This window comes from Carlito syrichta, unplaced genomic scaffold, assembly GCF_000164805.1.
Source record: "Carlito syrichta isolate Samal-C Ts95f unplaced genomic scaffold, Tarsius_syrichta-2.0.1 Scaffold314810, whole genome shotgun sequence".
Classification (NCBI taxonomy): domain Eukaryota; kingdom Metazoa; phylum Chordata; class Mammalia; order Primates; family Tarsiidae; genus Carlito; species Carlito syrichta.
In genome coordinates, this window is record NW_007258906.1 from 249447 (window position 1) to 270602 (window position 21156).

At 34.8% G+C, this 21156-nt stretch overlaps 1 protein-coding gene across 6 annotated transcripts in view; it reads left to right on the forward strand.

The window, feature by feature from the left end:
* The window catches only part of SCFD1 (sec1 family domain containing 1), a 128668-nt gene that overhangs the window by 46766 nt on the left and 60746 nt on the right, over positions 1 to 21156 (forward strand). For all 6 annotated transcript variants that reach the window (XM_008072007.2, XM_008072009.1, XM_008072008.1 and 3 more), the window contains 4 exons: positions 1688 to 1827; positions 4611 to 4701; positions 5289 to 5362; positions 6032 to 6113. In XM_008072007.2, the coding sequence (XP_008070198.1) occupies positions 1688 to 1827; positions 4611 to 4701; positions 5289 to 5362; positions 6032 to 6113 (387 nt within the window). The remainder of the gene's footprint in view (positions 1 to 1687; positions 1828 to 4610; positions 4702 to 5288; positions 5363 to 6031; positions 6114 to 21156) is intronic.

Genomic DNA, 21156 nt, shown 5'->3' on the forward strand with positions numbered 1-21156 from the left:
TGTAAAATGGTTTTCCACAATTGTGCTATTTTTGCTTTCTTCCTGTATGACTGATTTGTTGTGCAAAGCGAAAATTATATAACATAGTATACCCATCCTTGTCATCCCAATAATTTATTTGTGATTCTCTAGTTTTTAATTTGCCTATGTATACCACCTGAAGCTATCCATGCTCTATACTACAGGGGCTTTCAAGTGATAGGACTGATTCCAGTTACTCTTGCTACGATTGAATTATATCAGAATGCTTAAACACAGCGCTTCTAAAGTCAGAATGCTTGAGTTTTAATCTTGGTTTAGCCCCATATTTCTATATAATCTTGGAAAATTAACATTTCTTTTCTTTCTTTTTCTTTTCTTTTACAAAACCAAAATGAGAAAGAGAATAATTTTTCTTTATGCCTCAGTTTTTTTCATCTTTGAAGTAGTTTTATTACTACTTCTAAGGGTTATTGTAAGGATCACATGACTTAATACAAAGTGCTAAGAATAGTGCCTTGCAAATAAAAATAGCTATTCTTTTCATGATTTTTTTCCTTTGATGAATTTCACATATAAGAGAAAGCTGCCTCATTGCTTCTGTAATTGATTTGACAGAAATGCACATGTTACTCCACTGTGGCAATTAGACATCTATATACATATTTCACAATTTGTTTTTTATGTCAAAGAGAAAAATGGCTAGGAAATAAGCTATTATAAAGAATTTATTTGAGAAAGTTACAGGGTATATTCTAAGGACCTAGAGTTAATATTGATTAGCTTGTTTTATTTAGAAGAGATTAAATTATATTTGGTATATTTAATTTGCTAAGACCTAGCATAGTCATTAATTATAAATGTATATCAGGATCTGAGAACTAAGATGATTATATCATAGCTGTGCTTGATAATTTCTTCATATAATGTTTTGCTTGCTTGTCATTAATTTATTCACTTGTTGATAAGTTACGATTCTTGAGTAGCATTGAACCATAAAATGATGTTATTTGTGAAGGAACCCGTATATCTAATGCAAGAAGAGGGGGAAAGGATAAAAATATATTTTCTTTTATTTTTGTCTTTTTTTTTAATTACAGAGGGCAAAAATATCAAGCCTCACATGAGTAAAATTAGTCCTATACAGAAAAGTTTAGCAATGGCTGACCTGACTGGCTCTTAGAATTTATATGAAAGGGAACATTATTATTATTGTACTCTCTGTTGTAATTTTTTTAATGTGCCCATCACAAAAGTAACACAATAGAATGTTAAGACTCTCTAAGTTTAAAAATTATACTTAAGATAATGCTTATTAATATATATATAGATATAGAAAGAGCTCTAAAATACATTGCCAAATGGCAAAAGAAGACATTAAATATGTATAATATAATCCCATTTTAAGGTAGAAATAAAAATCTATGTATATACTAATTTATGCATAAATATTTTTCTGGTAGGATGTACAAGAACTTAAATATTTTTCTCTTTATATATTGTTTGAAGTTTTAATCATATACATCTAATACTTACATTAAAATATATAAACAAAGTATATATTTATATGTAACAAAAGATTGGTAGGATGCATTCTAAGTTTCAGATTCTATATTTTTTCCTTGAAAATATTTTTAAAAAACCAACAAGAATCTAATGTTGACTAGCTCAGAAAACAGTTCATTAAAGCAGGATTACTTTTTCCTAGGATTTCCACTTAAACAGAGTTAATTTGGAAGAATCTTCAGGAGTAGAAAATTCTCCAGCTGGTGCTAGACCAAAGAGAAAAAACAAGAAGTCTTATGATTTAACTCCAGTTGATAAATTTTGGCAAAAACATAAAGGAAGGTAAGAAAAATACCAGTAAGTAAAAGATTCATTTCTTAAAGAGAAATAAAGATGCTATCTGACCTAATGAATTTGAGGAAAAAAGAAGGGTCATGGTACTTCATTCACACCATGAATGGGAGCTATAATTAAATAGTCCATAGATATGTGTCTTTATTACTCAATTTCTTCCTGATTCCTGGGTTGTTTTCTGTTAGTTGTTGTTTTGGAGGGGGCATTTCTCTTTTCAATAAGTCCACCTCATATGGTTTTGCAGATTTCACAAGTAGTGTTTCTAAACTTTATTGCTTTCTTCACAGACTCTATAAGATCATCTCTGGCTTTCATTGAAATGTTTTTTGTGATGGGAAAACTTTGGAGTGTTTTTTCCTTTTTGTTCCATGTTTGCCCTCATAAATACTCTGCTTTAGGTATCTATTGATAGAGTACCTAAGCCTGAAGCTCAGAGATTTATTCAAAGCACATTAGAAATAATGGGTGAAAAAAGTATAATTATTTGCTGTGTGATTTATTTCAGGCAGACATGCATATCCCATGTGATGCTATGCTCTCCTAAAATTTAGGCTACTTCATGGACTTAGCAACTGCTATAAAAGTTATTTGGTAGACATTACAGCTAGAGAAATCATTCTAAGCAAACAAAAAAATTATTCTTTAGAGAAAAAGAAGAATGCTGTTCATCAACAATTAATGAAAAATTTATTATAGCATTTCAAGTATATGTATGTCTGATATCTGTTCTTGATACAGCTGTTCATGTTGGTCCCATTTTATGTTTGAAGAGAAGTAGAATATAGACGTGGTTCGGCATGCTGGCATTTTTGTATGTTTTATCTTTTGTCCCTTACAAATTTTTAAACAGGAAAAGCACATTACTATAACAAGGATTTGACTTTCTATCTTTCTGACTTTTTTCTGGCAGTTTTAGGTACTATTATAATTAATTTTGTTTTAAGCAATAGTCTTGCCGTTGGAATTTCATAGTCTACATTTCCCTCCAGAATGGTGACATATACAAAAAATTACATCTTATTAGAGAGACACTATTTGAGAATATAGGATATTTTAAAGTTGACATTCCCTAATAGAGAAAAGCTTAAGGAGAAAAAAATCTTATTCAAATATGGAACATGTAAATATTTTTTTAGACCATAAGTTTAGGAACAATCTAAGAGGTCAGTCAAATAATAAGAACTTTAACCTTATGTTTATAAAGTAGGAATAGCTCTGCATATTGTACCACAATAGTAACATGAGCACAAAGATACTGGGAGACAGCATAAAGTTAGACAAGTGAATAAAACCTTTGTGAGCTTCAGTTTCCTCATCCATAAAATAGGGAGATGATAATTCTACATGATGCCCTATTTCAGAAGCTTGTTATAAAGATTGAGATAATAAATATAAAGAAATAACTTGCCCAAATACATATTTATTGATAAAGCCAAGGATGGAATTCAGTCTGGCAGACCTGGGCTTAACTGTAAATAGACCTACACCAACAGGCTGGTCAGCACTGAATGAGATAATAGAGATACATTTTTAGCATAGTGTTTGATATACAGTAAAAGCACTCAGTAAATGAAAGCAGTTATTATTCTCTGATAGCTCTGAGACCTGAAGATATCAGAGATTTTTAGGATTATCTAATTCAACCAGCACATTTTACAGATGAAGATAGGGCCCTAAGAGTTTGCCTGTAAAGGTAGTTTCCACTGTGATTAGATGAAACAAAGGCTTCTGACTCCATAGTGCACTGTTGAAACCTCCGTGCTATTTTTTTAGCCAACATAGACTCACTGGATCTAGATTAAGTGCCTGGGTTGTCAGGTAAAATTGGACTATGTTCCTCAGAATCCTTTCTGAACTCCTGTCTTTTCTGCCAGCTTCATTGGATAAAATGTATAGATCCTTAGTGAGGTGTTTCCAAGTGTCAGGGCTGAGGAAAGGGTGACACTTGTTTCATTACTAGTGAGACATGACCTCTTGTTGCTTAAGGGAGAAAAAGCTTCTGGCCTCCCCTAAGGCTATAGATGAAAAATACCCGTTTTAAGAAACATTTCATGGTCAACACATATTCATGTAGAATTTTTCAAGATTAGTGCTGTGTGCCTCTTTTACTATCTAAGCAACTCATGATTGCAGATCATTTAGGTCTTGAAGTGTGTAAATTACTGCTAAACTGCACTGACTTGGAAGAAGATTATCAGGCATTAAACCTACCAAAATTTTGGTCTAACTGTTCTTTTTACCAGTAGTGCTCTAGTGTTCTAGAATATTGAGAGTACTGAGTTATGATTTTTTTTTTTCAGTTACTTGCAGGTGATTTTTTAAAAAATGCCATCTTTGTAGTTGCACGGGCCTTTTGAGACTATATGTTAATTTTGCTAGTATATTTAATTAATGCTTGATATACCATGACTTCTCTTTCTTTGATTTTTAGCACGTAAATATTTTCCTTTTTCTTCTAAGAGCATACAGGTGAAAGTGTGATATCATTAATGAAAGTAATAGCAATAAAATTTACGTTTGTTTAATTGTATATGTATAAAGGCATATATAATGTATATATGCATTTTAAAGAATAGTATTATATAAATAGATATGAAAAAGATATGTAGTTATGCTGCATGTTTTCTGCCTTTGTTATATAAAATATATTCAGATCCAATTAAGTGTATTTAAAATAGTAATAAATCTTCATTGTGTATATTTCAGAATTCATGCAAAAGTCAATTTATTAATGTCATACTCAGAGTTCCTCTTGTGCATTCTTGTTTTAGTCCGTTCCCAGAAGTTGCAGAATCGGTTCAGCAAGAACTAGAATCTTACAGAGCACAAGAAGATGAGGTCAAAAGACTTAAAAGCATTATGGTAAGATTTTGTTTGCTTTCGAATAATTATAGGGAAGAAGAAGGACATCTGGAGGGATAAAGAGGTTGACTTTTTTTCTCTCAAAAATTCGAGGCCATTTATTGCTTTAATAACAAAAATTTTCTCAACTTACATAAGTAATATTTTCCAAATAGAAATCTGAATATTGAGAAAGAGCAAGACTTTTGAAAATAATGTGAATTTATGATTTGAAAAAATATATAATGTGTCTTCATTTTAGAGATATGTGTTCCAGCGCGGCTCATTCTACCATACTTTGATCTAATTTCAGATTTCAGCTCTACTGTTTATTACTGTGTGACTTGTGGCAAGTCTCTGGACCACTTTCCTTATCTGAAAATACCAGCTAATTCTTTGTTTAGTCATCCAGCCATGTGTTAGACTGGTGGTGACTAGAACTTTTGTATAATTGTCAAAAATACATGTACTTGTTCCTCAGAGGAGAAGAATTGCTATTCTAGGTGACTTAAATCTGATAGTATATCAGTAATCTTAGGTATGTGTTGACTTTTATGTTTGGGCCTGGGACTTTTGAGTAGCTACTGGTACCTTTTTTTCTTTCCCAGGGGCTAGAAGGAGAAGATGAAGGAGCCATAAGTATGCTTTCTGACAATACTGCTAAGTTAACATCAGCTGTGAGGTAAGCAATATATCCTCTCGGAAGTCTTTCTGTTAAAGTTTATTCAGGAAGTTTAGAAATAGCTAATGTTTTCAGCAGTAGGTAATAGAAAATATACCTTTGAGTTTAAAGAACTAAATTGTGCTTTTAACATGTGCAAGCTAATTTTAGTTCCCCCAGATATAGGAGATCATTTGCTTTTTTCATGAGTTAAAATTGTGTAATAGGTATAATTTTACTAAGAAAATAGTATTAGTGATAACATAGGGTAAGTTATTATTAATTGTGTTATTGCTGCTATTAACTAAAAGTTAACCCATTTTTTCAATACTTTGAATGCCATTAAAACAGAGGGAGGAAACATGTTTTAGAAATATGGGTAAAAGCATGTTTCTATTAATCTGATTCTATTTAAACCTCTAAACTTTGAAATCATGTAGTGAAATGGTACAAATATTGATATTTGTAAGATTAATTTAAGAAGGATTTCACCTGTATTAAAGTAATAAAATCTGTATATGTCCAAGCCTAGAAATTAAATTCAGTTGATAGACAGTTTAATGTGTCATTTTGTCACTATTTCACTGTCCTGGGTTTCTAAAGAAGAAACACTGAGGCATGGATTTTATTAAAGTCTGTATCATTTTAGAAAATATCAATGGTTAACTTTTAATTTTTTGATACTTGTAGTTCTTTGCCAGAACTCCTTGAAAAAAAAAGACTTATTGATCTCCATACAAATGTTGCCACTGCTGTTTTAGAACATATAAAGGTAAATTTAACTTTTCCCCCTCAAGACGACTTGTATTTATATAGGATTTTATACTTTGGAAGATTTTTTCATCTTCATTATCTCATTGAGCCCTCACTATAATATTATGAAGTGTAATTTTGGAGAACAGCAGTAGTACGTTCATTTTTTTGCAAATGAGGAAGCTTAAGATTCCAGAAAGATAAGTGATTTGCTCAAAGTCACACGTTTAGTAAACAGAAGTCAGAATCTGTCATATATCTATTATTTTGTATTGCCTCAATACTGTTTCTGTACATACTGCTCTATTGATAGTAGACCCGTATCTCCCCACCAGTAATAGGGATTTAGAAATACATTTTTAGTATAGTAGTATCTAAAATATCATTAATATCATCACTTTATTTATGTGACTTGACTCTGAACTTTTTAGAGATGAATCTTTGAACATCAAGGCTTCCTACTGTGTCTCACTGAATTGTGATTTTGAATCAAATATATTATGGCTTCTGAATGTTGTTAGCATAGTTCTTTTTCTCATTACTATATCCATGATTACCCCCCATCAGCTCATTTAATCAGTCCTTCTGTGTTCTACTATTGGTTTACTCTCTGGTCATGGAGCTGAACTTCAGTGGCAAACTGACCATATGCTAAGACTTAGTTAACACTGACTCCTACTTTCCACTTAATATGATACATTTGAAACTGCTTAAACAGCTGAATATTACTGCTGCCTGTGAAAGATGTTGATAACACCTTGGAGACGGTACTTCAAGTATTTAAGCCTAGAGATTTAATTCATATGCACGCGCACACACACACACACACACACACACACACACACACAGACTGTGCTTCAAGTATTTAAGCCTAGAGATTTAATTCATACACACACACACACACACACACACACACACACACACACACACACACACACACAGACTGAGAGGGAGGGGGAGAGAGAGAAAGCCAGATTACAGACAACAGAGAGCTAGCTATATTGAGAATTTCCTTTAGTAAGAAAGAAAAAGCTTTGCTTATGGGGCTAAATATGAAGACTGTGACTCTAATAACAGATAGTTAAACAAAAATGTATTGCCTTAAGACAAAACAAAATATAGGTTCTAGATTACAGTTATTAAACTATAATTATGTTGTTATACCTTGTGATTCATTCAACAAATATTTTTGAGTATTTACTGTGTGCTAGGCAGTATGCTAAGTGCTATATGCAACTCGACAATTATAAACAAATTCCAAGAAGTTTAACAATTGTTAATAGTCCTGTGTGTGCTTTGCGACTTAAGCTATTTTATGAATTTCCCTTGACTTATAGTGAGGTTTTTTTTAATTAAATGTTTATTAACTCTCACATTTTACTTTCTAACCTCTGTCTCACACCTGTAAAAGCAGGAAAATACCTAGCTCAACTCCTGCTACCAAACTGAATTGTGTAACTAATTATGGTACCTATGGAAAGTGCATAGTTCAGACTTCACATACATTCATAAAACTTTACAAAGAAACATTATCCTACAACAAATTTATACAAATATACTCTTTAATAAGATAGAACTTATAACTTGAGAAAATTTTGGCCAGCACAGTGGCTCAAGCCTGTAATACCAGCACTTTGGGAGGCTGAGGTGGGAGGATTGCCTGAGCCCAGGAGTTCAAAACCAGCCTAGGCAACAAACAAGACCTTGTCTCTACCAAAATATAAAAAAATTAGCCAGGCATGGTGGTGTGTCCCCGAAGTCCCAGCTACTTGGGAGGCTGAGATGAAAGATCACCTGAGCCTAGGAGTTTGAGGCTACAGTAAGCTATGATCATGCCACTGCACTCCAGCCTGGACAACAGAGTGAGACTCTGACTCAAAAAATAATAATACTTTGAGAAGAATTTGATTCATTTACTTATTCAAGTCATGTTGATTGAGTGGCTCTGTGTATATTATGCTAGACCTTGAAGCTACTATGATAAACCAGATAGACAAGTTCTGTGTTCTCTTGGAGCTTGTATTGTAATGACAACAGAGTAAACAAATTAGAAAACAAGATAACTTAAGGTGTTTAAGTGATGTGAGAACAGCAAAAGAGGATGATGTGAGATGATAGAGAATGACTAGAAGGCTACTCTAGAGTAAGTGGTTAGGTGAACCGAATGAGGTGATGCTTGAGTTGGTACCTGAATCACAAGTAGCCAGTTAGTGAAGATCTCAGGGCCAACTAGGGAGTAAATGCAAAGGGCCGGAAGACAAACAAATTTGGTGTGTTTGAGAACTTAGAAGACAAACGAGGGGAAAGAAAGAGTGATAGAGTGTGGGGTCAAAAAAAGAAGTCATTGGAGGTTATTAACATAGTCTGGTTTGTTTTAAATGGAGAATGGATTGAGGACTATGAGGGATGGTGAGTTCTGGAAATAAATGTAGAACTGGAAGATGAGCTGTTGTAGATGCCTAGATGAAAAATGGTGGTTTATGTACTTATAAAAATTTTATGATGCTTATTTGTAATTTGACACTGATGATTTTAGATAAGTTTTCATAATTAGTTTATGCTAACAGAGACCACCTGTCTGAGATAGTTTAATATGCCACCATGCCTAACCTAAACATTTGTACTTGAAGACTCTGGTCTCATGAAAGAGTTTCTTTGAAGACTGCTCATTCTCTGGCATAGCATCATTAATTTCTTATTTAAGATATTGAGTGATTTTATGTAAAAGATAGACGTTATTGAATCATTTTGCTGAAATTCAGGTAAGACACTCATTTCTTCACAGGATCTAACTTAAAGGATCTTCTATAAAGGACATTCACTTTACAGAGGGAAAATTATGTCATGTATAGCACATACTATTCCTAGTTGTGGTTTCCAGGAAACCCAATGAATATCAGAAGATTTTTAAAATATCGTAGCATATGTATTTTAAATATTTACATATACACAGGGGTATATTTAATAAACCACATGTGTAAGAGTTATCTTGATATAAGAAATTCTAATAGCATAGAAAAATTAAAATATTTTCTGTGAAGTTATTGTTTAATGTTGATAATCTGTTGAAGTTACTCTTTGCCCTTGTCAGACTATATTTTATTATATCTCATTATTTCTACTTATAAAATTTCTTCTTGTAGTTTTCTATAACTGTTACATTTTCAGCTTTATAGTATTTACTTTTAAGTGACATGTTTATCTTTACCATTACTGTGTTACACCATCTACCGCTGGCTATAATGTTAATGTTAATTTTAAAAGTATTTTTCTTTCTGATCTCTTGCTCCTCTCACCAGGATTTCTTGACCACTGGAACTTCATTTGTTTGTAAACATTAATTCACCTAAGCAGTAAATTTTTTTGAGACAGAGTCTCACTCTGTCACCCAGGCTGGAGTGCGGTGGCACATCACGGCCACCACAGCCTTGACCTACTGAGCTCAGGTGATGCTTCCACCTCAGCCTTCCAAGTAGCTGGAACTACAGGCATGCGCCACCAAGCCCGGCTAATTTGTTGATTTATTGTAGAGATGAGGTCTTGCCAAGTTGCCCAGACTGGTCTCTAACCCGTGAGCTCAGGCAGTCCTTTAACCCCAGCCTCCTAAAGTGCATGAGCCACTGTGCCTGGCCTTTTTTTTATTTTTATTTTTAGTTGGAGTCTCACTGTCATCTAAGCTGGAGTGCAGTGGCACGCTCACAGCCACTGCAGCCTCTGTCTGCTGGGCTCAGGTGATCCTTTCGCCTCAGCCTTCCAAGTAACTGGAACTACAGATACACTCCACCACACCCAGCTAGTTTCTGTGATTTATTGTAGAGATGAAATCTCACCAAGTTGCCCAGGCTGGTCTCGAACCCCTGGACTCAGGCAATCTTCTTGCCTCAGCCTCCCAAAGTGCTGGGATTACAGGCTTGAGCCGCTGTGTCTGGCAGCAGTAAATATTTATTATTAGCAAGAATATTGTGTTTTTATGCAGAGATCAAAGAGTATCTCTCTTGGAGTTATCTTTATTACAGTTTTGCATGTTTCTTCTTTGGGGATGTTTAGATTATAGCTACTTACATTTCCTTAGATCATTTTCTGAAGCAAGATACTAGGAGAAATTAATCTCTTTAGAAGTCCTGGCAGTTAATCTTGTAATCAGTGTTTTGGTCGAAAATTAGAAAGAACAAAAAGTTTGCCACAACTTTGACAAATATTATCACTTATTGTTTATTGATATTCTAAAGATTTTAGTGATTTGGGTAGTTAACTTTGGTCTAATAAAGAGTAAGTTGTTGAATGTTCTTTTTTTTAAATGTAATCTATATTTTTAAACATTTTTACTTTAGTTCTTTCATTTCTAATACAAGTATGTCTTTCCCCACTTTCTGATTGTTAGGGAATGGCTTCTGGGATTGCTTACATAATTTGTAGACTACCTATTTTAATTATTCTTAGCCCACCTGCATAGTCAAACTGAATTAAGTACTCTTTGCTCTAGGTATCTAAGAAAAGGAAGAGAAGCCTATTTGTAAGACATAGTAGGAGAAAGAGAAATGGCATCTTGCGTTCTTTCCCCTAATGCTTCCAACTAAGAGGAAGTGCTTTAGCTTCTGAATCTCCATCCAGAATTAGCTGGCAAAGAATAAACTATGTAGAGCAAGGCTTCATTTGTTACTGGATCCTCATTTTTGTTTTACTTGTTCTTGTGGAGAAAGTTGAAAGGGACTGAATTATTAGGTCTTAGATCTGAAAACATTATCTGATCAGTTGATGATGTCTATACTTTGAACAAGGCTGGCAATGCTAGCTTTTAACGAGAACTCCTCTTCCTGGAGACTAATTTGTCTATGGTTCAACTGCTTTATATTTCTTAGGGAAAGATAAGTTTTCAAAATAAAGTAGAAACTCTCTTAACTGATCTTCACTTAGCCAACACACCAAATTACAGATGTCCTTTATTTCCTTTGTAAAACCTAGTGGCCATTGGTCCTATTATTAACATGCTAACAGTTCATGGTGAACTAGTATGCTTCTTTGTTACACCTATGCCCTTTTCTGCTCTCACAGGTTGGATTTTTTTGTTTGACAAGGTGTTATTTGTATTTGCTTCCAATTTGTGTATGTTAATTATGTGAGTATGAAGACAAGATTGTATTTATAAAACTTAGTTACACATCTTAGAAAGGTTCAATGAAGATTTAAATACTGTCCAAATTTGTTGTGAGTTACAAAAAAGTAAAAGATTGGAAAATCTCAGAAAAGACTATATACTACTCAAATTGCTTTGCATATGTCTATGAATTTTGGGATTTCACTTCTAAGAAACTGAACCTGGAAATCATAAGTCATTCCTGATAGGTGTGCTTTATGCAAAAAAGAAAAATGCTTCATTCAGTGAACCTCTATACCAAAGAAGAGGTCTTGGACCAATATCAGTGATCGGTAAACAGTTGCACCTTTTATGCAAAATATACAACGTAGATCCTTTTTTTTTTTTTTAAATCATTCTTTACATTAACTGACTTTTTTTTTTTTAAACATTAACTGATCACTGCTACTCCTACACACATTAGAGGGTCTTTTACTGTACTAGAAGTCAAAACATTTTTCTGGCTGGATTTTGTGCTAATCTGTTTTAAAATGATCTCTTGTTTAGTACGTGTACCAAGTGAACATTCATATGACCTTCATGCCTTTTTTTCAAGACAAGGGAAAAAATATTTTCTATAACAAAAAGTTCCCAGTGGATAAGCTATCACTTGTCTTTTATCTTTTCTCATCTCAAATAAGATTAGTCACGGTCAGAACCTAAAGAACTTTTTTTTTTTTGAGTTAGAGTCTCACCCTGTCTCCCAGACTAGAGTGCAGTGGCACGCTCCCGGCCACCGCAGCCTCAACCTGCTGGGCTCTGGCGATCCTTCCCCCTCAGTCTTCCAAGTAGCTGGAACTACAGGCGCACACTACCACACCTGGCTAATTTTTTTTTTTTTTTTTGATATATTGTAGAGATGAGGTCTCGCCAAGTTGTCCAGGCGGGTCTTGAACCCACGGGCTCAGGCAGTTCACTCTCCTCAGCCTCCCAAAGCACGGGATTAGGCTGAGCCACTGAGCCTGGCCAAAACTTTCAAAACTTTTCTTTAAGTATGACAAAAGATAGCTCTTGAATGAGTGGAATATCCTTCACCTTCTTACTACTCACTATGAATTTCTGGAGACTACTTCCACATAGCAAAAAAAAGGTATGAAATTAACTATTTTTAGATCTTGGATCTCATTTCTTTAACCCCTGCAGTTGTGAAGATAAAACATTTTAATTTAGCAAGACCCTGTTTTATAAGTTCATAGCAATTAATTTCAAGCAAATAAAGATATCTCAAAACTTAATAATGAGAAAGCAAACAACCTGTATTAGTCAGAGTTCTCCAGAGACACAGAACCAATGCTTGGCAGATAATATGAACATATAGTATTTGAAAACAACTTTTTTTGCACTGGTATGCCAGATAATTTAATATAATAGATATGTTTTCCCATTCTACAGAGGAAATGAATCTCAGAGATACTGAATACTAGGCTTAAGACCATCTACCAGAGCTTGAATTTGAACTTGGGACTTTGAGTCTCATGTTCTCTTCTACCATGTTCCTTAAAACATATCAAAAATCCAATGAGAGCAATTTGCTCTTTCATAATTCCCTTGGAGTAACCATAGGATTAGAAATAATTTAAGTTTAAAAATAACAACTAAGGCAGGTGCAGTGGCACATGCCTGTAATCCCAGCTGTTTGGGAGGATGAGGCGGAAGAATTGCTTGAGCCCAGGAGTTCTCAAGTCCAGCCTGGGCAACATAGCAAGAACTTCATCTCAAAAAAAAAAAAAGAAAAGAAAAATGACAATTAAAAAATGATGAGTAGTAGGGAACCTAAGTTGTCTTTTTGTTTTTGTTTTTTTTAATTATAGAGATAAGGGGTACAAGTCTGGATTAGGTACATAAGTAGTCTACATACAGGTGAAGTTTGGGCCTCCAACTTGTCCTCATTTCCTCTGGTTTAGCATCAGGTACCCTTGGTGATGTCACATTACCCTCTTCTCCCCCAGCAGTGTCCACTACTGCTGATCCCTCTCTTGTAGTATTGTGGTAAATGTTCAGGATCTAGTTATGAGTGAGAACATGTGGCATTCAGTTATTTGTTTCTGTGATAGCCCATCACTGATTATGATGGACTCTAAATCTATCCAATTTGCTGCAGAGTCTGTAATTTTGTCCTTCTTTATGGCTGTGTAATACTCTATTGTGTATATGTACCACATTTTGTTTTTTAAATTATAGATCTCATTTTATTTAGAGCAGTCTAAGGTTTGCAAAAAAATGAATGGAAAATAAGGAGTTCTCATATACCCTCTCACCACACCTCCCAGTTTCCTACATTATTAACATCTTGCATTAGTGTGGTACATTTGTTGCAATTGATGAACCAATAACTTAATAATATACACTTAAGTTTCCTCTTTTCGTGCCTTGAAAGCTCATTTCTTTTTACTGCTGAATAATATTCCCTTTTATAGTTATACTATAGTTTGTTTATTCATTTACTTACTGAAGGACATCTTGATTCCTTCCAAGTTTTGGCAATTGTGAATAAAGCTAGTATAAACATTCATGTGTAGGTTTTTGTGTGAACATAAGTTTTCAACTCATTTGGGTAAATACCAAGTCACATGATTGCTCAGTCATATGGTAGGAGTATATTTAGTTTTATAAGAAGCTGCAAACTATCTTCCAAAGTGACCGTACCATTTTACATTCCCACCAGCAATAAGTGAGAGTTGCTGTTGTTTCATATCTTGCCAGCATTTGGTGTTAATAGTGTCCTGGATTTTGGCCATTCAAATAGGTAGGTAATGATTTCTTGTTGCCTAATTTGCATTTCCCTGATGACATATGATGTGGAGTCTCTATTCATATGCTTATTTGCCATATGTATGCCTTCTTGGGTGAGGTTATCTGTTCAGATCTTTCGCCTATGTTTCAATCAGATTCTTCATTTTCTTACTATTGAGTTTTAAGAGTTCTTTGCCTATTGTGGATAACAGTTCTTTATTACATAAGGGTCTTTTGCAGGATTTTCTTCTAGTCTGTGGCTTGTCTTTTCATTCTCTTGACAGTGTCTTTCACAGGGCAGAAGTTCTTCATGAAGAGTAGTTTATTGATTTTTTTTTTTTTTATTCATGAATCTTACCTCTGGTGTTGCAACTAAAAAGTAATCACCATACTCAAGGCCATCTAGATTTCCTCCTGTGCTGTCTTCTAGGAGTTCTGTAGTTTTGCATTTTACATTTATATCTGTGATCCATTTTGAGTTAATTTTTGTGAAAGGTGTAAAGTCTGTGTCTGGATTTATTTGTTTTGCATGTGGAGATGGAACAGTGTACTGTCAAGGTGAGAAATATGCTTGGAGTCTTCAATTTCTACAACAGATTATCAGGCTTACAAGTTAGTTATCTTATTTCCAAATATGTGGATTTTTTCTCAACCAAGAACACTAGTCTAGTTGTTTCAGCACCAACTGTTGAAAAAGCTGATCTTTCTTCATTGTATTGCCTTTCCTCCTAAGTCAGAGAGATCAGTGGACAATATCTGTGTGGATTTCTAGGGTCTCTTTTCTCTTCCCTGACTTTCTCCATTCTTTTGCCAGTACCACATTGTCTTTTATTACTGTAGCTTCATAATAAATCTTCAAGTCAGTTAGTATCAGTCTTCCAACTTTTTTATTCTCCTTTAATATTGTGTTAGCTATGCTGTATCTTCTGCCTCCTCATATAAACCTTAGAATCAGTTTGTCAGTAACCACAAAATAAGGATTTTTATTGGGATTGTGTTGAATATGTAGTTCAAATTGGGAAGAACTGGCATCTTGATGATATTGAGTCTTCCTACCCCATGAAATGTCTCTCTGTTTATTTAGTTCTTTGATTTATTTCATTTCAGTTCTGTATGTTTCCTCATACATGTCTTATACATATTTTGTTGGATTTATATGAGTCCTGGCAATTAAGTTCACAAACTTGCCATCGTGCCCTTACGTTGGCATCACTGTACGAACAACTCAGTAAGGTTTCATAACCTTGGTATATCAGTGTCTCACAGCTGTGTTCATATTGATGTGTACTGCTGTGTGGCATTCATTATTGTTGTTGCATGTTTTTGTGCACTACTATGAGAATGTCAGGTTGAATTAGAGCAACAAACAAACATTAAATTTCTTGTTAAACTTGGCAAGAATGGAAGTGAAATCAGTGACATGTTAGTCCAAGTTTATGAAGATAATGCCATGAAGAAAACAGCAGTGTACAAATGGATGAAATATTTTTCTGAGGTGAAAGCATCACTGATGAAGAGAGGTCAGGATGGCCAGTAATGAGCAGAACTGATGAAAACATTGCAAAAATTCATTGAATTGTGCAAAATCAAAATCATCGGCTGACTATGAGAAACATAGCAGACCTAATAAACATTGACAGAGAAACAGGAAAATCATAACTGAAAATCGTGTCATGAGAAAGGTGTGTGCAAAAATGGTCCTGAAAAAGCTCTTGGATCAAGCTAATGCACCACCAGTTCACCCAGCACTGTCTGTGAGGGAGTTTTTAGCCAGCAAACAAATAACTATTGGAACACCCTCCCTACTCACCTGATCTGACCTCCAGTGACTTTTTTCTTTACCTGAAGATAGAGGAAATACTGAAAGGAAGATGTTTTGATGTCATTCAGGACATCAAGGTTAATACGACCATAGCTCTGATTATGGCTGTTCCAGAAAAAGAGTTCCAAAATTGCTTTGACGGGTGGACTAGGCTGGTGTTGATACATAGCTTCCCAGGGGAGTACTTCAGAGGTGACCGTAGTGATATTCAGCAATGAAGTATGTAGCACTTTTTAGAATGAGTTTGTAAACTTAATTGTGAGACCTTGTATCTAAGTATTTTGGGACTTTGGGGTGCTATTATAAATGGTACTATTTTTTATTTCAAATTTCAGTTCATGGTAATATATAAGAAAGCAAGTGACTTTTATATATTAACTTTGTATCCTGCAGCTTCACTGTAGTCACTTATTAGTTACAGGAGTTTTTTGATGAATTTTTTGGGATTATCTATTAAGACAATCATGTCATCTGCAAACAGAGATAATTTTATTTCTTCCTTACCAATCTATATACCTTTTCTTGCTTATTGCATTAACTAGGACTCCAGTTCAATAATAGTGATAAGAGTAGATGTCTTTAGCTTGTTCCTGATCTTAGCAGGAAAGCATCTAGTTTCTTACCATTTGCATTCTATTTTCTAGAATAAGTTGTAGAGAATTGGCATAATTTCTTCTGTAAGTGTGTGGTAGAAATCACAAGTTCACCCAGCTGGATCTGTTGCTCTCTGTTTTGAAAGGTCATTAATTATTGATTTAAAACAATTTTGCAGATACAAGTATATTCAGATTATCTGTTTCTCCTTAAGTGAGTTTTGGTAGATTGTGTGTTTCAAGGAATTGTTTTGTTTCACCTAACTTCTCAAGTTTGTGGGCATAGAGTTGTTCAATTATTCTTTTACTATCCTTTTAATGTCATGGGATCAGTAGTGATGGCCTTCTGTCATTTCTGCTATTAGTGGTTTGTGTCTTCTCTCTTTTCTTCTTGGATTCCTTAGTTTCTTAGTGTTTTAGGTTATAACGTGACAGGTTTTATCGGTTTAATTTTTTTAAGGAACCAGTTTGGGGTTCTTGTGATTTTTTTTTTTTTTTTTTTCCTCTATTGACTTCCTGTTTTTAATTTCATTGGTTTCTGCTCTGATTTTTTATTGTTTCTTTTCTTCTGTTTACTTTGGACCTAATTTGCTGTTCTTTTTCTAGGTGTATCTTTTAAGAATTCATCATATTGGGTGAATAAGTCAAAACTAAATGCTTTCTGAGAGCCATAATAAAATAAGACAACAGTTTACAAGTGCCACATAATTCTCTATTTTCTACAGAAATATTATAGATAAAGCAATATTCAGTATTTCATGGTAGTAAAGATACTTATGTTTGTATTTTTAAATCTAACATATATAAAGATCACTTTGTGTGCATTTTAAGTTTTTTATTACAGATGTTTTAGTACAAATTCAAGTATTTTTAACAGAAGTCCAATATATAGGATAAATTTATAGATTAAATATAGTATCTTTATTCTAAAACAAATTTAAAGCAGCTTTTACAAATAGCACATATAATGAAAATAATCCAATGAAAAGTCAAAATAGTTGTTATATAGTTATGCTAATTCTCAATTTGGGCTTTGAATTTTCTGGCAACCAGGATTTAAAAAGAGATGATTAAGTTGAAGACTTATATCAGAAATATTTTTTTCTGTTTTTATTCTAAGCAAAGCATTTCTTAGCATCACATCCAAAGAACATTTTTTTTTTTCTGAGTTGGAGTCTCACTCTGTCGCTCAAGCTGGAGGGCAGTGGCACGCGCCCTGTTGATTTTTTTTTACTTGTTGTAGAGATGAGGCCTCGCCAAGTTGCCCAGGTATGTCTCAAACCCACAGGCTCAGGTAATCCACTCACCTCGGCCTCCCAAAGTCCTGGGATTACAGGCTGAGTCACCGAGCCCGGCCTAAAAGACTTTTTTTTTTTTAATCAATATTTTTTATTTTGAAATTGTGGGGTACAGTTAAGGGTTAGGTATACAAATATGCTTCATTCAGGCCCCCTTGTTGATAACAGGTGTCTCCCCATCTCCAGACAGATGTTTACTACCATTAGTCCTATCCCCCCCGCCATAGTTTCCCAATACTGTCAGTCATTTTCTTATAGTAGTGCATTGGATGATCAAGGTCCTCTATATGAGTGAGAATATGTGATACTCAGATCTTTCTTTCTGTGAGAGGTCACTTAGTATTATAGACTCTAGCTCCATCCAGGTTGCTGCAAAATTCATGATTTTGTTGTTTTTTATGGCTGCATAGTATTCCATCATGTATATGTACCACATTTTTTAAATCCAGTCCTCTTTTGATGGACAGCGTGGTTGGTTAATGCAGGCATTATGTAGAATAAATTAAGTGATGTAATGATGTAGTATTCAATATCAGTTACACTCATGGATTTCATTTGACTTTTTTTTTTTTTTTTTTTTTTGAGTTGGAGTCTCACTCTGTCGCCCAGACTGGAGTGCAGTGGCCACTCCCAGCCACCGCAGCCTCGACCTGCTGGGCTCCTGCAATCCTTCCGCCTCAGCCTTCCGAGTAGCCAGAATTACAGGCGTGCGCTACCACGCCTGGCAATTTTTTGATTTATTGTAGAGATGAGGTCTCACCAAGTTGCCCAGGCGGGTCTCGAACCCACAGGCTCAGGCAATCCACTCACCTCAGCCTCCCAAAGGCATGGGATTACAGGCTGAGCCACCAAGCCTGGCTCATATGACTATTTTGTATGGCAACTTTAATGAAAGCCAAGGATATAATGTTAAAATGCAGTTCAATGAGAGCAGTTCTATGAGTTATCAAGGTAGTAAGTTCTAAGTTTGTAGCCTTCCATTGGTGCTTTCTAAACTAGGAATAGAATTTTTAGTATCTAGAGTAGAAAGACTGCATGTTCTTTAAATCTCTTTATTTTTTCAACTGGGCTTTTGATAGCCATTAGTTAACAGAGAAGTTGAGGTTACACATTCTGATTTGGAACTGGAATGCTAGAAAATCAATGTATTTAGTTGAGAAAGAAATGCATATATTTGGGAATGATGTAACTAGCTAGTAAAGTTAATAGTCCATTGTAGAAGTTGAAGATCCTAACCCAGTTTCTCACATTGACTGTATACTGTCCCATCTCTGCACAGAAGGTAGAAACATAAAGACAAATTTTATTCAAGATTTTCAAGTCACTCTGGTATATAGGCAAATGTTCCAAAGTAAATATTTCCAACAACTTACATCATAGAACACCTTTAAATATAACACCTTTAAATATAACTTCATGAATCATCTAGTTTTTGTAAAACATAATTTTTCATGTTGGCAAACCTGTGCATACAGTGGCAGACCCACCAGAATGAAATGCAGCAAAATACATAACACACCCAAATAACTGAAAATAAATCAACCTGCTATTTTGTTTTGTTATACAAAGCAATTGAGTTTTAGAGAATTCCAGTCATCTTGTAGGTTACTATGTACAATAATGAAGTAGCAGTCTTTATTTATATTCTTCTGACATTTACCAATCACAGACGATTATTTTCCATTGCTGCTGCTACCCACCTAGACATCCAAATACAGCCCTGACAGATGGTAGGAATTAAACATGTGAAGTAGAAGAAAAAAACAATGAGATGTCATTTACGTACTATACAATTCACCTATTTAAAGTATATAATTCAGCTGGGCTTGGTGGCTCAGCCTGCAATCCCGCACCATTGGGAGGCTGAGGTGAGTGGATTGCCTGAGTCCGCGGGTTTGAGACCCTCCTGGGCAGGCGAGACCTCATCTCTACAACAAAAATAAAAAATCAGCCGGGCGTGGTAGCACGCGCCTGTAGTTCCAGTTACTCGGAAGGCTGAGGCGGAAGGATCGCCGGAGCCCAGCAGGTCGAGGCTGCGATGGCTGGAAGTGGCCACTGCACTCCAGTCTGGGTGACAGAGTGAGACTCTAACTCAAAAAAAAAAAAAAGTATATAATTCATTGCTTTTTTGTATTTTTACAGAGTTATTGCAACCACAACCATGGGTAGGGTATAAACAGTCTTCAATTTAGGTGTGAGGTATATTTTTTAAAATCTGGTTATAAGTTTATTATAGCTTAGGATATCGTTTTTTGGGTTTTTTTTATAGATATGAAGTGATAGATAAGTTTCTGTCCCACAAACTCTACCTAATTCATAATCTGGAATATTCCTAATGTTGCAATGTAACAGAGGAGAGTTTATCATCCTCCCTTCTGCCTCCTGTAAGAAGTGAGGGAGAGGAATATTGAGATTCTTAATGGTAAAAAAAATTACCATTTCACTGCTGAGTGGTAATTGGGACCTGGAAAAGAGGTGAGACAAAAAAATAGCACTCTAGACTTTGCTGTCAACCAGTCATTAGATGAAAGTAAGAAATGGAAATTGTAGCTAGTAACGAATAGAGTTCCAGAGCAGTGATGTCTGTAGGTAGGTTGGGGAAAGGAATGATGAAGGGAGGGAAAAATCCCCAGCATTTATAAGAAAGAAAAGGGAATTCTTTTTGTGTCCTTTATGGGTAATCTGGCAGATGTCTCAGGCTATGAATTTTCAAAAGGCAAAAGATGTATTTTACCTGTGTTTTTTTTTAAGAGCTGCCAGTCTTGCTATGTTGCCCAGGCTGATTTCGAATTCCTAAGGCTCAAGTGATCATCCTCGCCTTACCCTCCTAAATAGATGGGACTACAAGCGCGTTCCATGGCACCCAAAGAGTTTTAAGAATTACCCGTTTTGGTGAGGGGTGGGACAAATTAGTTTTAGAAAGAGCTCCCTTCCTTTGTTCTTTCCAAATCCTGTGGGCTATTGCCAAGCATCTAGCACAGTGTGTGTGTGTGTGTGTGTGTGTGTGTGTGTGTGTGTATTAATTTGATATATTAAGGCAATGAAAAAATGAAGAAGTAAAAGAAACATCAGCCAGATTGCTTGTTGATGAGCACCCTGAAATTTAGAGAGAAGCACTAGAATTTATTTTTATGAGATTCTTCCCTTAGCATGCCCTTCTAAAGGGATGCTGGAGAAGTGCTTGACTCTCAGAATTTACATTCATTATATATAACCTACACACCATGCATTGTGGTTTTGTTGTTTGTAATATTCCCCTTTTATTCATATATTCTTAATATTTTTGAAGCTACCAAAAATTTCAATGTATCTATTATCTTGTCCTTATTTGGTTTTATATTTTTAATTTATTCTTTTTTTTTAATATTTTTAATTTATTCTTTTTTTTTTTTTTTTGAGTCGGAGTCTCAGACTGGAGTGCAGTGGCCGCTCCCGGCCACCGCAGCCTCGACCTGCTGGGCCCCCGCGATCCCTCCGTCTCA